Source organism: Pieris rapae, chromosome 1 (assembly GCF_905147795.1).
Source record: "Pieris rapae chromosome 1, ilPieRapa1.1, whole genome shotgun sequence".
Taxonomy (NCBI): domain Eukaryota; kingdom Metazoa; phylum Arthropoda; class Insecta; order Lepidoptera; family Pieridae; genus Pieris; species Pieris rapae.
The window spans coordinates 9,881,195-9,897,394 of record NC_059509.1 but is presented as its reverse complement, the minus strand read 5'-3'; the positions used below and the strand labels follow the sequence as shown (position 1 = coordinate 9,897,394).

The following is a 16,200-nucleotide window of genomic DNA, read 5'->3' as shown; positions in this document are numbered from 1 at the left end:
TGAAACAGACCCTAAATTTATTTGTATTGAGATAGCACAGTTTACCATATCAATAATATTTTTTTACATGTTGAAAGAATAAACGTACCAATTAGTACAAATATTAATTGTTTTTCTTCGGATTCTATGGATCCAAATTTAACTAGAACATTCAACTAGAGTAAAGTCTACGAGATGAAAGTTCTCACATAGAGGCTCTTCAAGGATCTTGACTTGGTCGAACTGCAATACTCGACAACTTATAAACTTCGATAAAGAATCGATTTCTATCAAAAAATGGAGTAAGAAAGTAGCTATTTGTTGTTGTTCAACAAAAGTTAAGAGATTTATTGGGGAAATATTTATTCGTATTTTTTAGTAAGAATAAGTTTGGATTGTAGCCACCATCAGTAATAATAATAATTCATTTTACATACTCTATCAATAGAATGTAAAATATCGATGCTTTTTTTAATTTGAAAGGTTAAGATGACTTAGATATACATACGTACATAAGTAAGTACTTTTTTATTATGTTTAGTTTTGGTTCACTTTTACTATTTAACAAATTTATGTGAATGAAATATCTATAAAAAAACATTGAAAAATAAAATAATAGACGTCGATGAAATCATCGTTAGTTGTTATTTAAGTTAATCAACGAATAATTTAATTGCACTAAAAATACAAATAAATCTGGTAAATCACAGTAACTTTCCCATTGTTTCGCGCATTATTCCGTTCTTTATACAAATTATCATTGTAACAAGAAATAAAAAACAAAAAAATCTATTTCATTGGGTTCTTCTATAAATTTACTAATGAAATACGTTTTATACAACTAATCACACAAATATATCTGACAACTCCTCTTTTCAGGATGCATCAGGAAAGTGCATGGCAACACAAAAGCACCTTGTAAAGGAATGTCCGGAAATGCTGGCAATTGCAACATGGACAGGTCAAGTGCCGCAAAGACCACCGCTGCCTCCTGGAGCAAAATTATCACAGCTCATGGCTTTGGGGTCTCGAAAAGACCCCGGCCGGGTTGTTTGGATGCTTGCTAAGTCGGATGCCGAAATGAGGTAGGCAAAGAGGTTTTATTACTTTATTTTCAGTATAAATTTCGAAATTTAAAAAATAATGTGTACTTAAGTAGTATAATCGGATACACACTTCTTACGCAATATACAAATAAAACGAACTAAATACTATTCACAATAATTTATGTATAGTTATATAACACAAAAATTCACTGACTTATTTTCACAGTTAATTTCGTTGAAAGGCCGGGAACCTTTTCGAACGAAAGAACGAAACGAAAGTGTATGTTTCAGAGCTTAGAGAAAATAAAAATTCAATTTACTTAATTGACTGAATGATACGTTGATACAATAATTTATTTTGACGTTGAAAAACACGACTTTCAATTAAAAAGAGAGGCTCTATTAAAACACTATTGATTATTGCTTTTTGATATCCAAGTTGTTTTATTTGAAAATGAGATACTTTTTCTATGACATATCATCTCGAATCGACCTAGTCATAGTCCTAGCCTTCCTTACATGAATTACCAGTGTAATTTAGTTTTTCTTATTGTAATCTCTACTCTCACATGATTTCTTCTTCATGACCACAACAGAATGAACGGTACTCATCCAGAGCATAATATGTTCAGTAGTGGGCTGATCAGTGTAAAGACAAAAGCGTGTTTATACTTATTAGCTCGTCAAAGCGCGAGGTCGCGCTGGAGCGTTTTTAAAAAGAATAAATTTTATTTCAATTAATATTTTATTGTACCGATTACAATGGCAATTTGCTTAAGACTAACTTAAAATCTATTATTCGAGACTGGGAGCTAGACAGTCCGTCAGCATTATTTGTTGGAATGCACATGAGAATACGCGCGGGTGTTTCTCTTTAGAGATTAGGAAATATGTCTTGTGACTGTGTAACTAGCTAGCTATGCGAATTATCATTAAATATGTAATTATAAAAAATATTTTGCTTTTGATTCATCTCCTTTTGAATTTATATTATTGTTTGTATATCCAGTTCACCGTAATTGTCGTAAATTTTATATCATTAGATTGAAAATTAAAATGTACCTAGTTAGTTTTATTTCATGTGATGTGTTGTGCTGTACGTTAGGAATATCTCGCTACCGGTATAGTATACATAATTACAAATAAATACTGAGTGTTTTCTAAGCATTTATAATTACAATTTATTTCATATTAAATAACGTCTGTGAGAGAAAAGCGACGCAATACCGTAATTAAAGCAATTTCTATGTGATAGTTTGAAAGTGACATCAAAAAGTTCGCCCGGCTTGGGAATACAGGGACACTGATTGGATAATGTTGAGTTACACAGACCTGTATTACGATATGCATAATACTCATAGATGAATTCTAACATAATATAGATTCTGTTAAGTATTCACGGCATCTATGAAAACCATATATACAATTTTACTATTAAATATACTCATACTCAAGTCAACAATACAATACCTACTAATAACTGACATGTAACTTGATCCATTGCCTTTAAATGTATTGAGTTTTAAACGACAAAATTAGACGAAAAAGTAATTAATAAAGCTAGTTTCAAAAGTAAGTTACGAGTAACAAGTCGGCGCTTGGTTAGTGGTCGATAGTACCGGTGACCCCAGAAATTTTCTCGCTCTATGAAAAGCATCGCAATACAGCGAGAAAATTGTGCCAGTATTAAATGTACACAGCCACAGGGACCAATCTATCTGTTTTTTATTTTATATCTATCCATTTTAATTTGTTTCATTACCAGGTTAAGAATATTGAAAATACTCTAGCTGATATTCTTAGTTATTTCAAAACAATTTAATTGAGTGGCCATTATATGAACTCCATTTCATGATGGCCAGGCCAGATCTACTTATGTGCATTGATAAAAACATTTATAGATGTACCTACTGTATCTGTAAGTCCATGATGTGGAGTGTAAATACATATATCGATCAATAGTGAAACCGTTACAGAAGTTGTGGGCAAATGAATTGTGGAATATGTGAGGAGGCTGGTGAAAAATGCATTTGGCAGCACTATATTCTTGCCAGAACCTATCTATATTTATCATACAAATATTTACTGTTCTAAATATACAATGTTTACTTCTCTTTTCACAGTAATTAAATAATAACAGTTCAAAGTGAATACGATATCTAATACTGCGTGAATTAATATATGTTTGACGCTGAATTAATAAGTAATACATTAATAAAATGAAAATGTTGAAATCAACGCTCTAGTTTTAATATTAATGAAACGAATTATATATTGAAAATGTACAATTAGTTTATTTCGAGTAATACTACAAAATTTGTGTGTCAAAATAACAAAAAATTTTTTTTAATAAATATAAGTATTTCCCAACCAATTCGACTTAGGGTCCTTCAAGAAAAGAGTTTACCAATTCTTAAAAGGCCGGCAACGCACTCACGAGCCCTCTGGCATTGAGAGTCTCCATGGGCGACGGTATCACTTAACATCAGGTGAGCCTTCTGGCCGTTTGCCCCCTGTTCTATAAAAAAATTGTATTTGTGACTGAGGCATAAGGCTTGACTATAAAGTTACGTAAAATGACGAAGTCTATAAGCTTGGTTTTGTTAAATGTGTCAGCGAACATTTTCAAGATGTCAACTGTATCAAAGTACTATACTTTACATATGTTGGAAATGTTCTTGAATATAGTTGCAATGTTTGGTCAAAAAAATTCAAAAGATCCAAAACTTAATATACAATTGTTCTCCTTTAATACTTATTTTAGATCTTATGTTAACGTGCGTAAAGATTTTAAAATTGACACTTTGAACTCTCGACGAAAACAATAAGATAAAATACTACTATGTAGATCTCAACTTGTTTAAGCCACCACGAAATATGCTTAGAAGGAACACTATAAGGTATTAGTTTGCGTTATGGCGCTTCTAAACGGGCCATGTTTTTCTGCAATTGATGGCTGCACTATTGGCAATTAATTGTCCGGCCATCACAAAAATGTTTTAATGCAGATGATGGCCGAGCAATCTATGGCCGGGCCATGTGTTGCAATATGTCAGCAATAGTATGGCCCATGATGCAGACTCCTAAACGGGCCACACATACCGGCAACAATGGCTGATGAGATCACACTTGTCGCAGCAGCTTATATTAATTTTAAAAGAACAGAAAAAGAAGAGATTGAGGATTCGACCTTATTTAAATAGGCGTGAAACTGTAGACAATTTGAGTCTAGCAGTAATAAGCCTTGATAATAAATTATTCAAGAACTTGGCTAGAATTTCAAAAGGCGACTTTGACTTTCTCTTAAACAAAATTGGACCAAAAATAAAAAGAAATGATACAAACATGAGAACAGCAATACCTGTTTCATCGCCATCACGAGTTTTGCGATAACTCTACGGTTTTTGGCAACATGAGATTCATTTAAAAGTTTTATGTACCTGTTCCGTGTTAGATGTTAGATTTCAAGTAGAGTGTTAGATTTCAACTTTTATACAAGAGGTGTGTACAGCTATTATAGAAGGATTAAAATAATACATCAAGGTAAGTTAACATAGGTTTATTAAATATGTTACGCATAGGTAGTAACTATTATGTACTTTTTAAATTTAATAATAATAGGTATCTAGTAGCAGCATATTCGTTTTTATTTTCGCCAGCATCGCGTATAATATTTTGAGCCTTTTAGTACGTGGTTTTGGAGTAGTATCGACGGCTTCCAAAGTGTCGGTTGTTTCTGATTCTACGACTTCACGTGGGTCAGCACTGATGTCAGTATGTAGTTTCAGTCGCCTGTGAATGCATAAAATTTTTAGTATATCTTTAAGCCTTTCAGATGCCGTCAGGAGTAACAGAATGGAAACAAGTTGCAAAAGATTTCGAGGGAAGAAGTTCAATTTATCAATCGATATGATACATACGTAATACAGAGATATGTACATTTATAATGACTAAAATATTTTATTAAAGATACTTACGTTAGAAGTTTTCATTTTCACTATGTAATCCTATATTCGTGGTATTTTGAGTAAAGAGAAACGATATCGCATCTTAAGCAAACCACTTTACTGTTTTACCGCCAGCACTACCACTTTTCTTCTTTTTCTCCTCATTATTTGCGTAAGTTCTTAGGCTTCTGAATTTTTTGTAAGCCTCGTTACTTGTTATGCCAAACTTTTCAGCGATTTCATTCCAGGCATCTTTTTTAGAATTTCTATCTTTGTATGAGCCGGTTTTTATATCCCACAACTCGGGGTGCAAATGTATTTCTTCAATAAAATCAGTAATTGTCTTGTTAGACCAGTAACCATTTTTACGTAGTTGTCAAAATGCAGCTGATCGCAAAACACAGAATATAGCAACAGGCACACTTCACTCATAGCAAACTTCATGTCGCGTAGAAAAGGATACACTATGCCATAACAAAGAGAGTGACTGAAACAACAATAGAACTGGCTGTGCAATATTGCAGTTGAATTCGATAGCCTAGCGATCGTTCGGCAACCCATCGGGGCCATATCGGCCATAAGTGGCTACACAAAACATGTTTGGCTATATGGCCGGGACATTACTGCAACATTGCATAGTGTGGCTGACATTGTTTGCAATGTTGCCGGGCCATGTGTTGCAGCCATCAATTGCAGCAAAACATGGCCCGTTTAGAAGCGCCATTACCGTAATAACTTGCAACATGAGCACACCCCAGCCACACCCACCCTCAGATTCACACCCTCACACAACACACCCGAATACTTAGTTCATTCAGTTTAATACATTTTATTTATGTTTTTGTTTCTAAGTTTCGTAAATGTTTGAACCTTTTTGTATTTACAGTCGACTCTCGATTGTTTGAAACTCTTGAGTTTCAAAACGACGAGGGACAAATTTAAAACTACCATGAATTCATAATAACAAGGGTTTAAATAACCATGGAGGGGAGGGGATTCAAGTAAATAATATTTTGAGAAAAATTCGTGTGTGAGTGATTAATTAAGCTATTGCAAAGATTTTATTGCGGGCTTTGAGCGCGACGATGAGTGATGACGTAGGTGCGCCCAATACGCGTTGGACTGGACCAGAACGCATACTGCGTTTAACATCGGTCTTTCACAAATTTTTATTTAGAAAAGATTATCGTGTCGATTATATCTTTGTTTGAGTGAGCGACTACATTCTATCATTGTCCAAAGAATGGTCGATAGTGGTAAGAGCTGCTGGTTACCGAAGGTTCTTGGACCGAAAAAAAACTAATACGGACTGTACCTATTATGTATTCCATGCTTGACTGTATCTTTAGTATAATTTGATTTTTGCTATATAGAATTTAATTAAGCTTTTGATTAAAAAAATCAACATTATAAACCAACGATTTTGTCGTCCGACATTCTTTTAAACCACTCCACTTGTGGAAATGAGATTAGTACCACAACAAAATACTAAAGCGAATTGCATTTTTCAATGAATCAAGAGGATTTCAATAGTTCAATAGGTATATAAGAAGACACTCTGAGCGTAGCTTAAAGTCCTTCCGGTATTTCTGCGGGTTAGATAAGAGTCACTTATGAAAAAAATGAATCTTTACGAGTGAGCACAGTTTGCAGAGAGTTTACTCACTCAGGTGCCAACCAGTGTTGAGTCTGAGAAGGCATTTTCACGAGATTGTGAATTATACGATCTCGGCTCGAGATTGCATTCCCTAGTGCGGGTTGAGTTAAGTTCGGTAATCTTAAGCAATATGAGGGTCGAAACATCGTATTAAGTCTATTTATATAAATGGAAAAATACAGATTCTTTCTTGATTCAGACGAGGCACTGGTGGCGTTTACCCCTTTGATCGAGACAACCAATTTTGCGTTTCTTTATGGACTTATGATTTATGGATCGTATAGGTAGGTAATCTAGCCTTCTGTGCCTCGATACACCTTCCACATTTGTTTCTTAACGCTTATCCTACGATACTTAGATGAGGAAGTGTTATTTGCGCACATCAAACCATTGATGCACAAAGCCCGGACGTACGAACACAAGATTTTCAACAAGTTTCGACTTCAGCATTGCCATGTCACTCTACTATATTCAAATAAAAGCGTAAATTGCTATACTTATCAATTTTTATTTACTTTAACGCTATACAGAGAATGGATGGCTGCAATATCAAAGACCGTATGTATTATTAATATTTATGTAGAAATCTGATTTATTATTAGAAGTCGAGAATAAAAACAAAAAATGAAAGCTTTAGAGTGATTAGAATTTGGCAATGAGTCTATTTCAAAATGTAATATAATATTTGTAATAACCTTACCTTACCACAAAGTTACTCAATCTGAATTGAGTGTCATTCTCACTTTTTGTCAGACCGCAGTTTTACTAAAAGTTTAGACTGTGTCAGCCAATCTTACTCTAGGATATAAGAGTCCTAGGATTCGATGATGTATTAAGAGAATAAAGTAGCGTGGGACTCGCAATCAGATTTGAGACAAATTTGAAGATAATTAATAAAGTTAAATTGATTTGACTTACAGTTGCCTCCTCCGCCTCACATCGAGCTGGTGATGTCCATGCCGTACCTGCGTACTGCCTTTAAGAGGCCGACTGTTCGAGTGAGGCGTAAGTTAATTCAGTGCATTATTAGAAAGTACATAGCATGGAATATCCATACATATAATTTTTTTAGTAGGAAGATTTTAGTTATCTTATAATAATGGCGTATGTTCGGACTGTTAATACTAAATGGGCATTGCTAATTGCATACAAAATAAATTGTATTTTAAAACTAGTTTTAAAAGTTATATGCTGAAAATACGTGAATATTGTCATCGTTAAAAGGGTTATTGCTTCTGTATTACAAAAGCTAATGTCACTTCCAAGTATAACGAATATGTAATAAGTTTGAAATTTACGCATATTTTTATTTTAAATCACGTAATTACACTACGTGGATTTACACTAGTTGCTACAACATAACATGAAAAAATTCTGGCAAAATTCTTGTTTATTCTACGTATATACAGCTTTTATCAAAGCCAACAAATTGGTGTAATACTAAAAAGGGACTTTGAATTTAACCGCTATGAATGGCTCTATCAGTTAGCGACCTCTTTCTATTCATTCAGATATCGATTGCAGTAATTTATGAATAGTCAAAAGCTAACTAACAATTTAACTAATTAGTAGTTTGGTATCTTGTAAGAGCATAATTCTCCCTTAAAGTAATCTCTATAAACGTTTTTTGACGCTAAAGTTGAAACTGTTATTATTATTTTGTTTATTAAGTAGATACTGTGTGATTCAACATGAAAAATGATTCCAATAAAACTACTTTTTAAGCACATATATCCGTATTTGCGTATTGACGCAAAATTGTCAAATAACTAACTAACTCTGCATGTATATAGTAAATCCCAACTAAGTTTTAAACAGTATTTCACGGCAACATAACGATCCTTCAAAAGCTAGGAAATACGATTTCAGAGTTAACTTGTAGCCATCTGAAACGCGAGTGATATGTCGTTTTAATTTGAGCTTCTCACGTTCTAGAGATCTATTAACGTCCTCGGTTACTTTCGAAACTCAATAAGTACTTCGACATCATTTATACCCGTAAAATAATATTTAAACGTAGGTGTAACTGCACTGTTAAAGTGCATTTTTTACGGACGACACATGTCATCCATTGGTGACTGTCTAGACAGAGACAACTGACAGACAGATGAAGATCATTTTACCTATTTACGAGAAAGATACTAGGTTATCTTATCAATTAAATTGTATATAAACTGTTATAAAGAGCAATCAAACTTAAAGTTAAAAAATCAGCTGGGGTCCATGTCAAACTTCTAGTATTAACATGGCAGTTATCTTTAAAATCATGCATTGTAATTGTACCTACTTAAAGAGAGCCGTATCAGTACATATCATACGACGCGTATAAACGTGCACTGTAAATTAAATGTCTTTGATCAGTTCAAATAATCGATTTTCGATATACTGTTTATTTTAATGTAAAATTTCAGATTTGAAATGAAAAAAGACATTTGCAGATATTAGATATTTGAGAATTTGAATGAATGAAGAAGAATGAGAGAATGTTTATAATGTCTACGTTTGGGTACGTACGTTCGAATATAAATCAATTTAAACTTTAGTGGTTTACGAAAATTTGAACATAATTACATCCGCTCAGTCATTCATTTCGCTAAAAAATGGTGGTATTGCTATCAAAAATCCAAAGATGCTTTAAAAATGTAGTAGGAACCCTTAAAATTCGTCATTATATGATTTAATTTTGTGAAAATACTACTACTTATAGCACTTAATCATTTAATTTAATTCATATACAAATAGCTATTCATTCCACACACAGAACTTGGTTAGAGGACGCATTATGTATGAAATAGCTTTTCGACAAAATCCCTCTATAAATTCTAATCAAACATAGAGTTCTTGATAAATTTTAAGTGAATGACCTCCTTCAAAGTATGTCTGAAGATGAAAATCGAATTTATACCAGTTGATTCAGTGTAGCATTAGTATAAAGATAAGAATATAATTAAGGGCTAAAAGGTTTTGTGTATTGACCGTCCGCGTCGTCATGTTAAAAAATCCCCAAAGCGCAAATTGTAAATATTTTCTGTTTGTGACGGGTGACGATCCGGCTAAATGGATTATCCTTCGATACGTGGAAATGTCTATGGCAATTCTATATATAATACAAAAGTCCATTAAATCTCTGGGTTTTTTTAAGCCTGGACGTTGATCCGTTTATTTCCTCTAAACTTAATTTGATTCGGGCGAATCCGAAACAAAACTTTTAATGCATATAGCATGTCATGAGTCGCTCGTAAAAGGTCGCATTAATCGCTTTTCTCTGTACTAAGCGCGGCTCAACTAATCAAAAATAAAATGGGAACGAATTGGATCTAACATCATAAGTGGATGCCGTCTCTTCAATAAAACCAATTGGGAAGGATTAGTAGCACGTATCACATAAAACAAAAAATTAATCAGTATTGTAATTTAATTTTGCACTCTACATTCAGACTTTAAATTAATCAGTTATAGTTGAACGTCTACTAAGATGGACTATATGGTCCGAGATCCCACTGCAGGATTGGTGCGTTCATCGAGTTTTTGTTTAAAACCAAATTTTTATGTTTATTTATTTTTTTTATTTTTTATTGGACCACAAAATTAGGACAAACACATGTCAACATCAACTTACATTCGAAATATAAAAAAATGCGGTGCCGTCCCTAGGACATGTGGACACGACCAGCGAAATTAAGTGAATACAATAAAGTGTCAAAACAAAAAAACAAACAAAAATCTAAAAATAATAGCTATAAAGAATGAAAACACTATAAACAAGAAACGAAATTATTTATAATTAGGAGAATATATATTTACTAGGTTGCCTATCAAAATTTGGCCGCCAATATTTTTAATTAAATTATTTTGAATTAATTTTTGGTAAAAGATTACGTTCATTTAATTTTTAAATAAAATAACGTCTACATCACAGTAATTAATATGAAGATTCTAAAAAATCACGGTTGCCGTTGCGCACATGGCCGCACCTCTTTGCAGCCAAGTGTAAACAGGTATGATTTCGATATATTTATACGTTTGAAGCTATTTTTTTCTATTAATTTTCATATAAGATTGCCTAATTAAATCTGGCCGCAAATAAGGGTTGCTGGCGGTTAAAGATGATAAATATTTGTGGTAGAGTGAAAGAGAGTTAGCGCGTAACGTCATTTGTCAGACAAGGACAGCGGTTGCCGACTCTGCGACGCTTTTAAGCCATTGCGCATGCGTCGATATATTATTTTTGTTACCTTAAAAGTTTTATTTTACTTAGTTTTCTTGCCTTTTAATTACTTCCTTTCAGATTATTAAATATACACTTACATTCACAATCTAATCAATATATAGTTTACTTTTCAACGAATATGTATACCTATCTAATAGATTTTAAATTCGTTACATAATTTACGTACAATGTCCGGCATTAGTAAATTGAAAACGTTTTAAATACCTGTACAGGTAAACATTTTTGATTTTAAATAGGTAATGAAAGAATTTTTTTAATCAATCCAGGAATTTTTAAATTGATTAAATTTTAATTTTTAAAAATAAAAGCTAAAATTTCTTTTATTTTTTTAAATTTATATTGTTGTAATAATTTGGCGTAGTTTTGTTTTGTGGCCGTAAAATAATTTCATGTTTTGGAGTTCCGAAATATTTTCTGATGTTTTGTGTGGAAACATTACAAACATACATACAAAAACAATAAATTTTTCCCCTTTATTATATTGGCATAGATTTATAATAGTAGTTTGGATAAATGTGTAAGTTTTTGATTTGATTGGAGATATGATAAAATTAAATATGTTTTTGCCGCTCTCTAAAACGATATAAAATAAACACAAAGATCCTAACTACCAATTTTCTATAAAGATTAAAATTATACTCCAATCCCCTTCTACTGTACAGAAGTATGAGTTAGTCGAAAGGCAATATTATCTTCTATGAAATAAGCACTTCTATCTAGATACAAAAAAACTTCTCTGGCGTTTAGTCAAACGTTTAACACAAACATATCCTGCTCAGTAATGCGCTGTTAGTGGATCAGTTGTTCCTTTGTCGGGTTACATTATCGGGCCTAGCTCAGAGGCCTGTTTCATTCGCTAACAATATAATCTCATTTACGTCTTTATATAAAAGACGTACTTTAATACTAACATAATGGATGACGTGGGAATAATAAAGGTATTTCATCATAAAGGCTTTTTCGTTTTGCTCTTAATAGAAGTTAGAAACTTTATGTAATTCAATATAGTATAAAATTACTTTGCGCTCTTTAAATATATTTTGTATAATTCACACGTAAATTTACATAACCTAAACTAAAATGTAAGCGCCTTTATAACTTACAGGAGCAATTCTGTCTTGCAACAAAATTGCTTTACGGTGGTACTCACAGAAGATTGTTTATGTAATTGCCAATAAAAATTATCAATTAAACACATTAAAAGTGTCTGTTTATAGACTGGAAATAGTTAAATTTTGTAAATGTCATACCCTATCTTTACCATGTCTTTCGGACTAAATTAAATTGTGTTTCAGCCACACCGGATTTGTACAGTCGTAATGGTCGCAATGCTTGTGGCGCCCTCGACGGTCGTGGACTAGTTGCGGTCATCAAGCGACAGGTGCCATTAGCTGGGCAGTTGAATCACGAGCTCGCCTGGGGCCAGGGTTGGGGCTGGGTCACTTTACCCAACGGAGTCTGGAGTGGACGTAAGTAACACATATTATTTTTTATCTGCAGCTGAATTTCACTATCGGACGTCAAGGCAAAATACAAAATACCATACGTATCACCTCGACGTCCGTCGTTCCACAACGCGCACCACCACTATGTGGAACCAGCTGCCCACTGTAGTATTTCCGAACCAATTCGACTTACGGTCCTTCAGGAGCATACCAATTCTTGAAATGCCGGCAACGTACGTGGGAGACTTTCGGCAATGTGAGTGTTTATGGGCGGTGGTATCACTTAGCATCAGGTTATCACGTTTGGTTCCTGTTACATTTACAAAAAAAGATATTGCATTAAAATATGTCACATACAACGACACATAATGCAATAAACTTCATTTAGTTAACCATCTTCATGTGACTTACCATCATCGCAGCAAGAAGCACTTCATATTATATGAAACTGGTGGACTGCTAAGAAAAGACATCCAGACGGTGTGCTTGTTTCACATTGTAGTGTTCTGTTTAAGGATGTAGTGACTTTACTTACTAAAATTGCAGGATTAACTTGGTCCCAGGACGGTGAGGACTTTGCTCTTCACGCGATGCCTATTATGCACCACTCCAACGTCTCAGAAGCTTGCTCCATGCTGGACGGAGTCACAGCTTACGAAGCCTCCGCGTATGATCAAGCTCTTGCTGAATACGATGATGCTGCTACTGTCTCTGATGATTGGGATTTTAGCGTTGATTGCGGAGATTTTATGATGTAAAGGAAATATTCATTATTTAGGTTCGCACGAAGCCTTTTTTCAGTCTTGATTGGGGAAACCATTTAAAGAGTGACAAGTTTAGCCTTAACTGAAAGTGGAATGTATAAAGATTATTTTTTATTTAACCGAAAAATTCGTTGTTATTATTATGCCGTAAAACTATTGATTTTGTGAAGTTAGATAAGATTTTATTATGTTCGACTTAAGGCAAACAAAAAAACGTTAAATATTTTTCATAATTGACACACGATTAGTTTAAAATAAATTTTTTCAGTAATTGCTCAATGTGCTGGTCACAAAACATGAAACTGATGTGCCAATTATTAAAGGAAATCTATGGTGAAATTGTGGAAGCGTCTTATGACTTTTATACCTTATAGGGTAATAAACACGAGAGAATATTAATGACACAATATCGATTGATTTTTCAGTACTATGTAGTTGCATGCTCTATAGTTACGGTGTCATAGATATGTGTTTAGATTGGTAGTTTACTATACTCTACAGCCTACAAAGGCACCTAGAATAGAATAAAACTCCGAGCACTATAGTCTCCTGTTTAAGCATATTTTATACCATTTATAATGCCATATGTTTTTAAATAACTTCCTTTTTATACAATTTATAATGTGTAACTATTATTTGGTGTTCAGCAAATTTCTCAAAACTTTTTGGAGTTTTTATAAGCCACGTAACCAGGGTAAGCAATCTTATAATCCCGATGAATTTAAATATTCAAAATATAACAAAAGATAACTTGCATTGTCTCTGTATTTTTTTATTTTTATAGAATAGACTTGCTTAATCCCCGTAAACACCAATTTAAACTATAGTAAAAAAATATATTTTAGATGTAAGTGAAAATCGGTGTTAGGATGTAGTATATAATATGTGGTCGGTAGTTATTTATGAACCCCTTAATCCAAATGAGGTCTTAAAAAAATTATACAAAATCGTGACCTAAAATACCGGATGATAAACCTAGTTCGGTTTAGGCCTTAAAATTAGGACCAACAAATACCCGGAAGTATTAGGCCTCTATCCAATTTTACGAAAGGTGTGTAGTTAGTATTATTGAAAGGAATATATAATAATTAGTGGCTAAAATGTTCCGACCTACCCAAAGACTGCCTTACGTATGTTACCTGTATCCTGCGTGCGTGTTAAGGTGTGGCACCTGCGTATATCCTCCTCCTACTCCTGCGAATTCTTATATTGCAGAATCAATCAAAATAAAAAAAAACTGGCCTGACATACAACTAGTAATTGTGTAATTCGTTTAAGCAATTTTTATCCTTTAATTTTGTTTATAATTAGAAAAATTCGTTTTTGTCAACCATATTAATAAATGAAAAAATATATAATTTATAATTCTGCAATGTAATTTTAAGTAAATGTTGTAGACAATATGTAATTGTTTTTCAAATTTTAATAATGCTAATCTGTGTATTGAACCAAATGGTGTTGAAAAAATATTATGTGTTTTCAAATGTATTACATAAACTGTCTTTTCGCACAATTCGCTTGGTCATCAATTTACTTACAAGTATATTAGAACAAACTGTTACAAGTATGAAATATGTATATATTTTTTTTAAACAAGACGTTGGTGTCGTCATATACTAATTGTAATGATATTTTTATACGATAGCTTGCATTATTTTTAATTGAAAATCTATATTTTGTGTAACGTATCAAGAACAATATAAAACAATTATGTTTGTTATAATATCAGAATATTTATTACTATGTTATTAAATAACGAAGATATTTTTATCTTATTAAATTGAACCAAATCCATACATCGATCGTTCGTAGATATAAGATCTATATGTCACAACCAACTTAATTAGCAGTACAATTAACAGCCTAGCCATTTAACTACTGGCCTGAAAGATGTCCCGCCAGTTAATCAAACAGCTAGGCAAGTCAAAAGACTTGGATCGATGATGCTTCATTACTAATTGTCTAGCCTGTTAATTGTTAATTTAAAATTTAATTTCACTTTTTGCCACTCTTAAACTCGAAATTAAACTCTTCAAACTGTCAATATGGCCCCGACAAACCACAACTTTGATGATGTAAGGCTGAATATGTTTCAGGCCGCTAGTTAAACGGCGCCATTTAGTTAAAAGGCCAGGCTGTAAATTGAACCAATATTTAAACTAGTTGGCTGAGATATATACACAATGCGACTATATTTTGACAAATTAATGGCGGGACGATGAATTGACAAAAGTAATATTCAATAGATATAAAAAATGGTGTCTTTTGTTGTTGATTTGTTGACGCACATTTTATTTTACTATAAACAACCAATTGGCTATTAATTGTTTTGTTGCATTAAATATACATATATACAATGTTTTTTTAATGGCGGTCTTTCTTTCTGGATTTCATTGTCGTTGTTTTAATTGGAAATATAGTCGCATTCGTATGTGGTCTAATGAAAATCGCGTAGGTAGCTGTGCGTAGCAGATGTGTTGCGTGTTCCAAACGGCGCTAGTGACGTTCACATATTGAATGTTTATATGTATCTTTTTTATAAAATAAAGGCCTTTGTGGTAAATATTTATTTATACAATTTTCCCGTCCGTTATACCTTTCCTCTCTGTGGTTATTTAATTAAAGTCTAATAGTTAAGCGTGCTATTCTCAAGCCTCGATTGATGGTGAACTCGACTAGAAATTTTAAAATTATTCGAAACTAGTGACCCGCCCCAGCTTCGGGTGCAATGCTGATGAAAAGCAGGTTTTTATTATGTATTATTATTTCCGTCGCTGGAAAGCTCCGATAATATTATACGTGTTCGATCGCTGTTAAATAAGCTGTAATGGGCTGTATAGATGTATATTAAATGAACAATGTATTCAAGGTATTTAATTGGTTAAGGATTAATTGGTTAAAATCGCTTCGAAAATTAGCCATTATATTATTTGTCGTAAGAAGTAAATGACAAAAAAAAGTTATTGTGGGTTATCCATAAGAGATAGACATATACCATCACGGACTTTTCTGTAGACCTTTTCAATGTGTACAATACTTAGTGCATTTTGATAAAACTCGTAGGGTTCAGCCTGCGTTTGCAATGTAAGCGGAAAAAATGTAATTATTTACGACATCACATTAGAAACCTC

At 33.0% G+C, this 16,200-nt stretch overlaps 1 protein-coding gene and 1 long non-coding RNA gene across 2 annotated transcripts in view; both read left to right on the top strand.

The window, feature by feature from the left end:
* LOC110991999 overlaps nucleotides 1-14,406 on the top strand; it is a 35,384-nt gene extending 20,978 nt beyond the window's left edge. The window contains exons 5-9 of the mRNA XM_022257615.2: nucleotides 859-1,064; nucleotides 7,160-7,187; nucleotides 7,550-7,634; nucleotides 12,156-12,329; nucleotides 12,852-14,406. Coding sequence (XP_022113307.1) covers nucleotides 859-1,064; nucleotides 7,160-7,187; nucleotides 7,550-7,634; nucleotides 12,156-12,329; nucleotides 12,852-13,063 — 705 coding nt within the window. The 3' untranslated portion in view covers nucleotides 13,064-14,406. The remainder of the gene's footprint in view (nucleotides 1-858; nucleotides 1,065-7,159; nucleotides 7,188-7,549; nucleotides 7,635-12,155; nucleotides 12,330-12,851) is intronic.
* LOC110995174 lies at nucleotides 3,949-5,009 on the top strand. The gene is made up of 2 exons (XR_006750431.1): nucleotides 3,949-4,568; nucleotides 4,861-5,009. It is a non-coding gene; the product is annotated as an uncharacterized LOC110995174 (long non-coding RNA).
* Nucleotides 14,407-16,200: the final 1,794 nt, after the last annotated feature.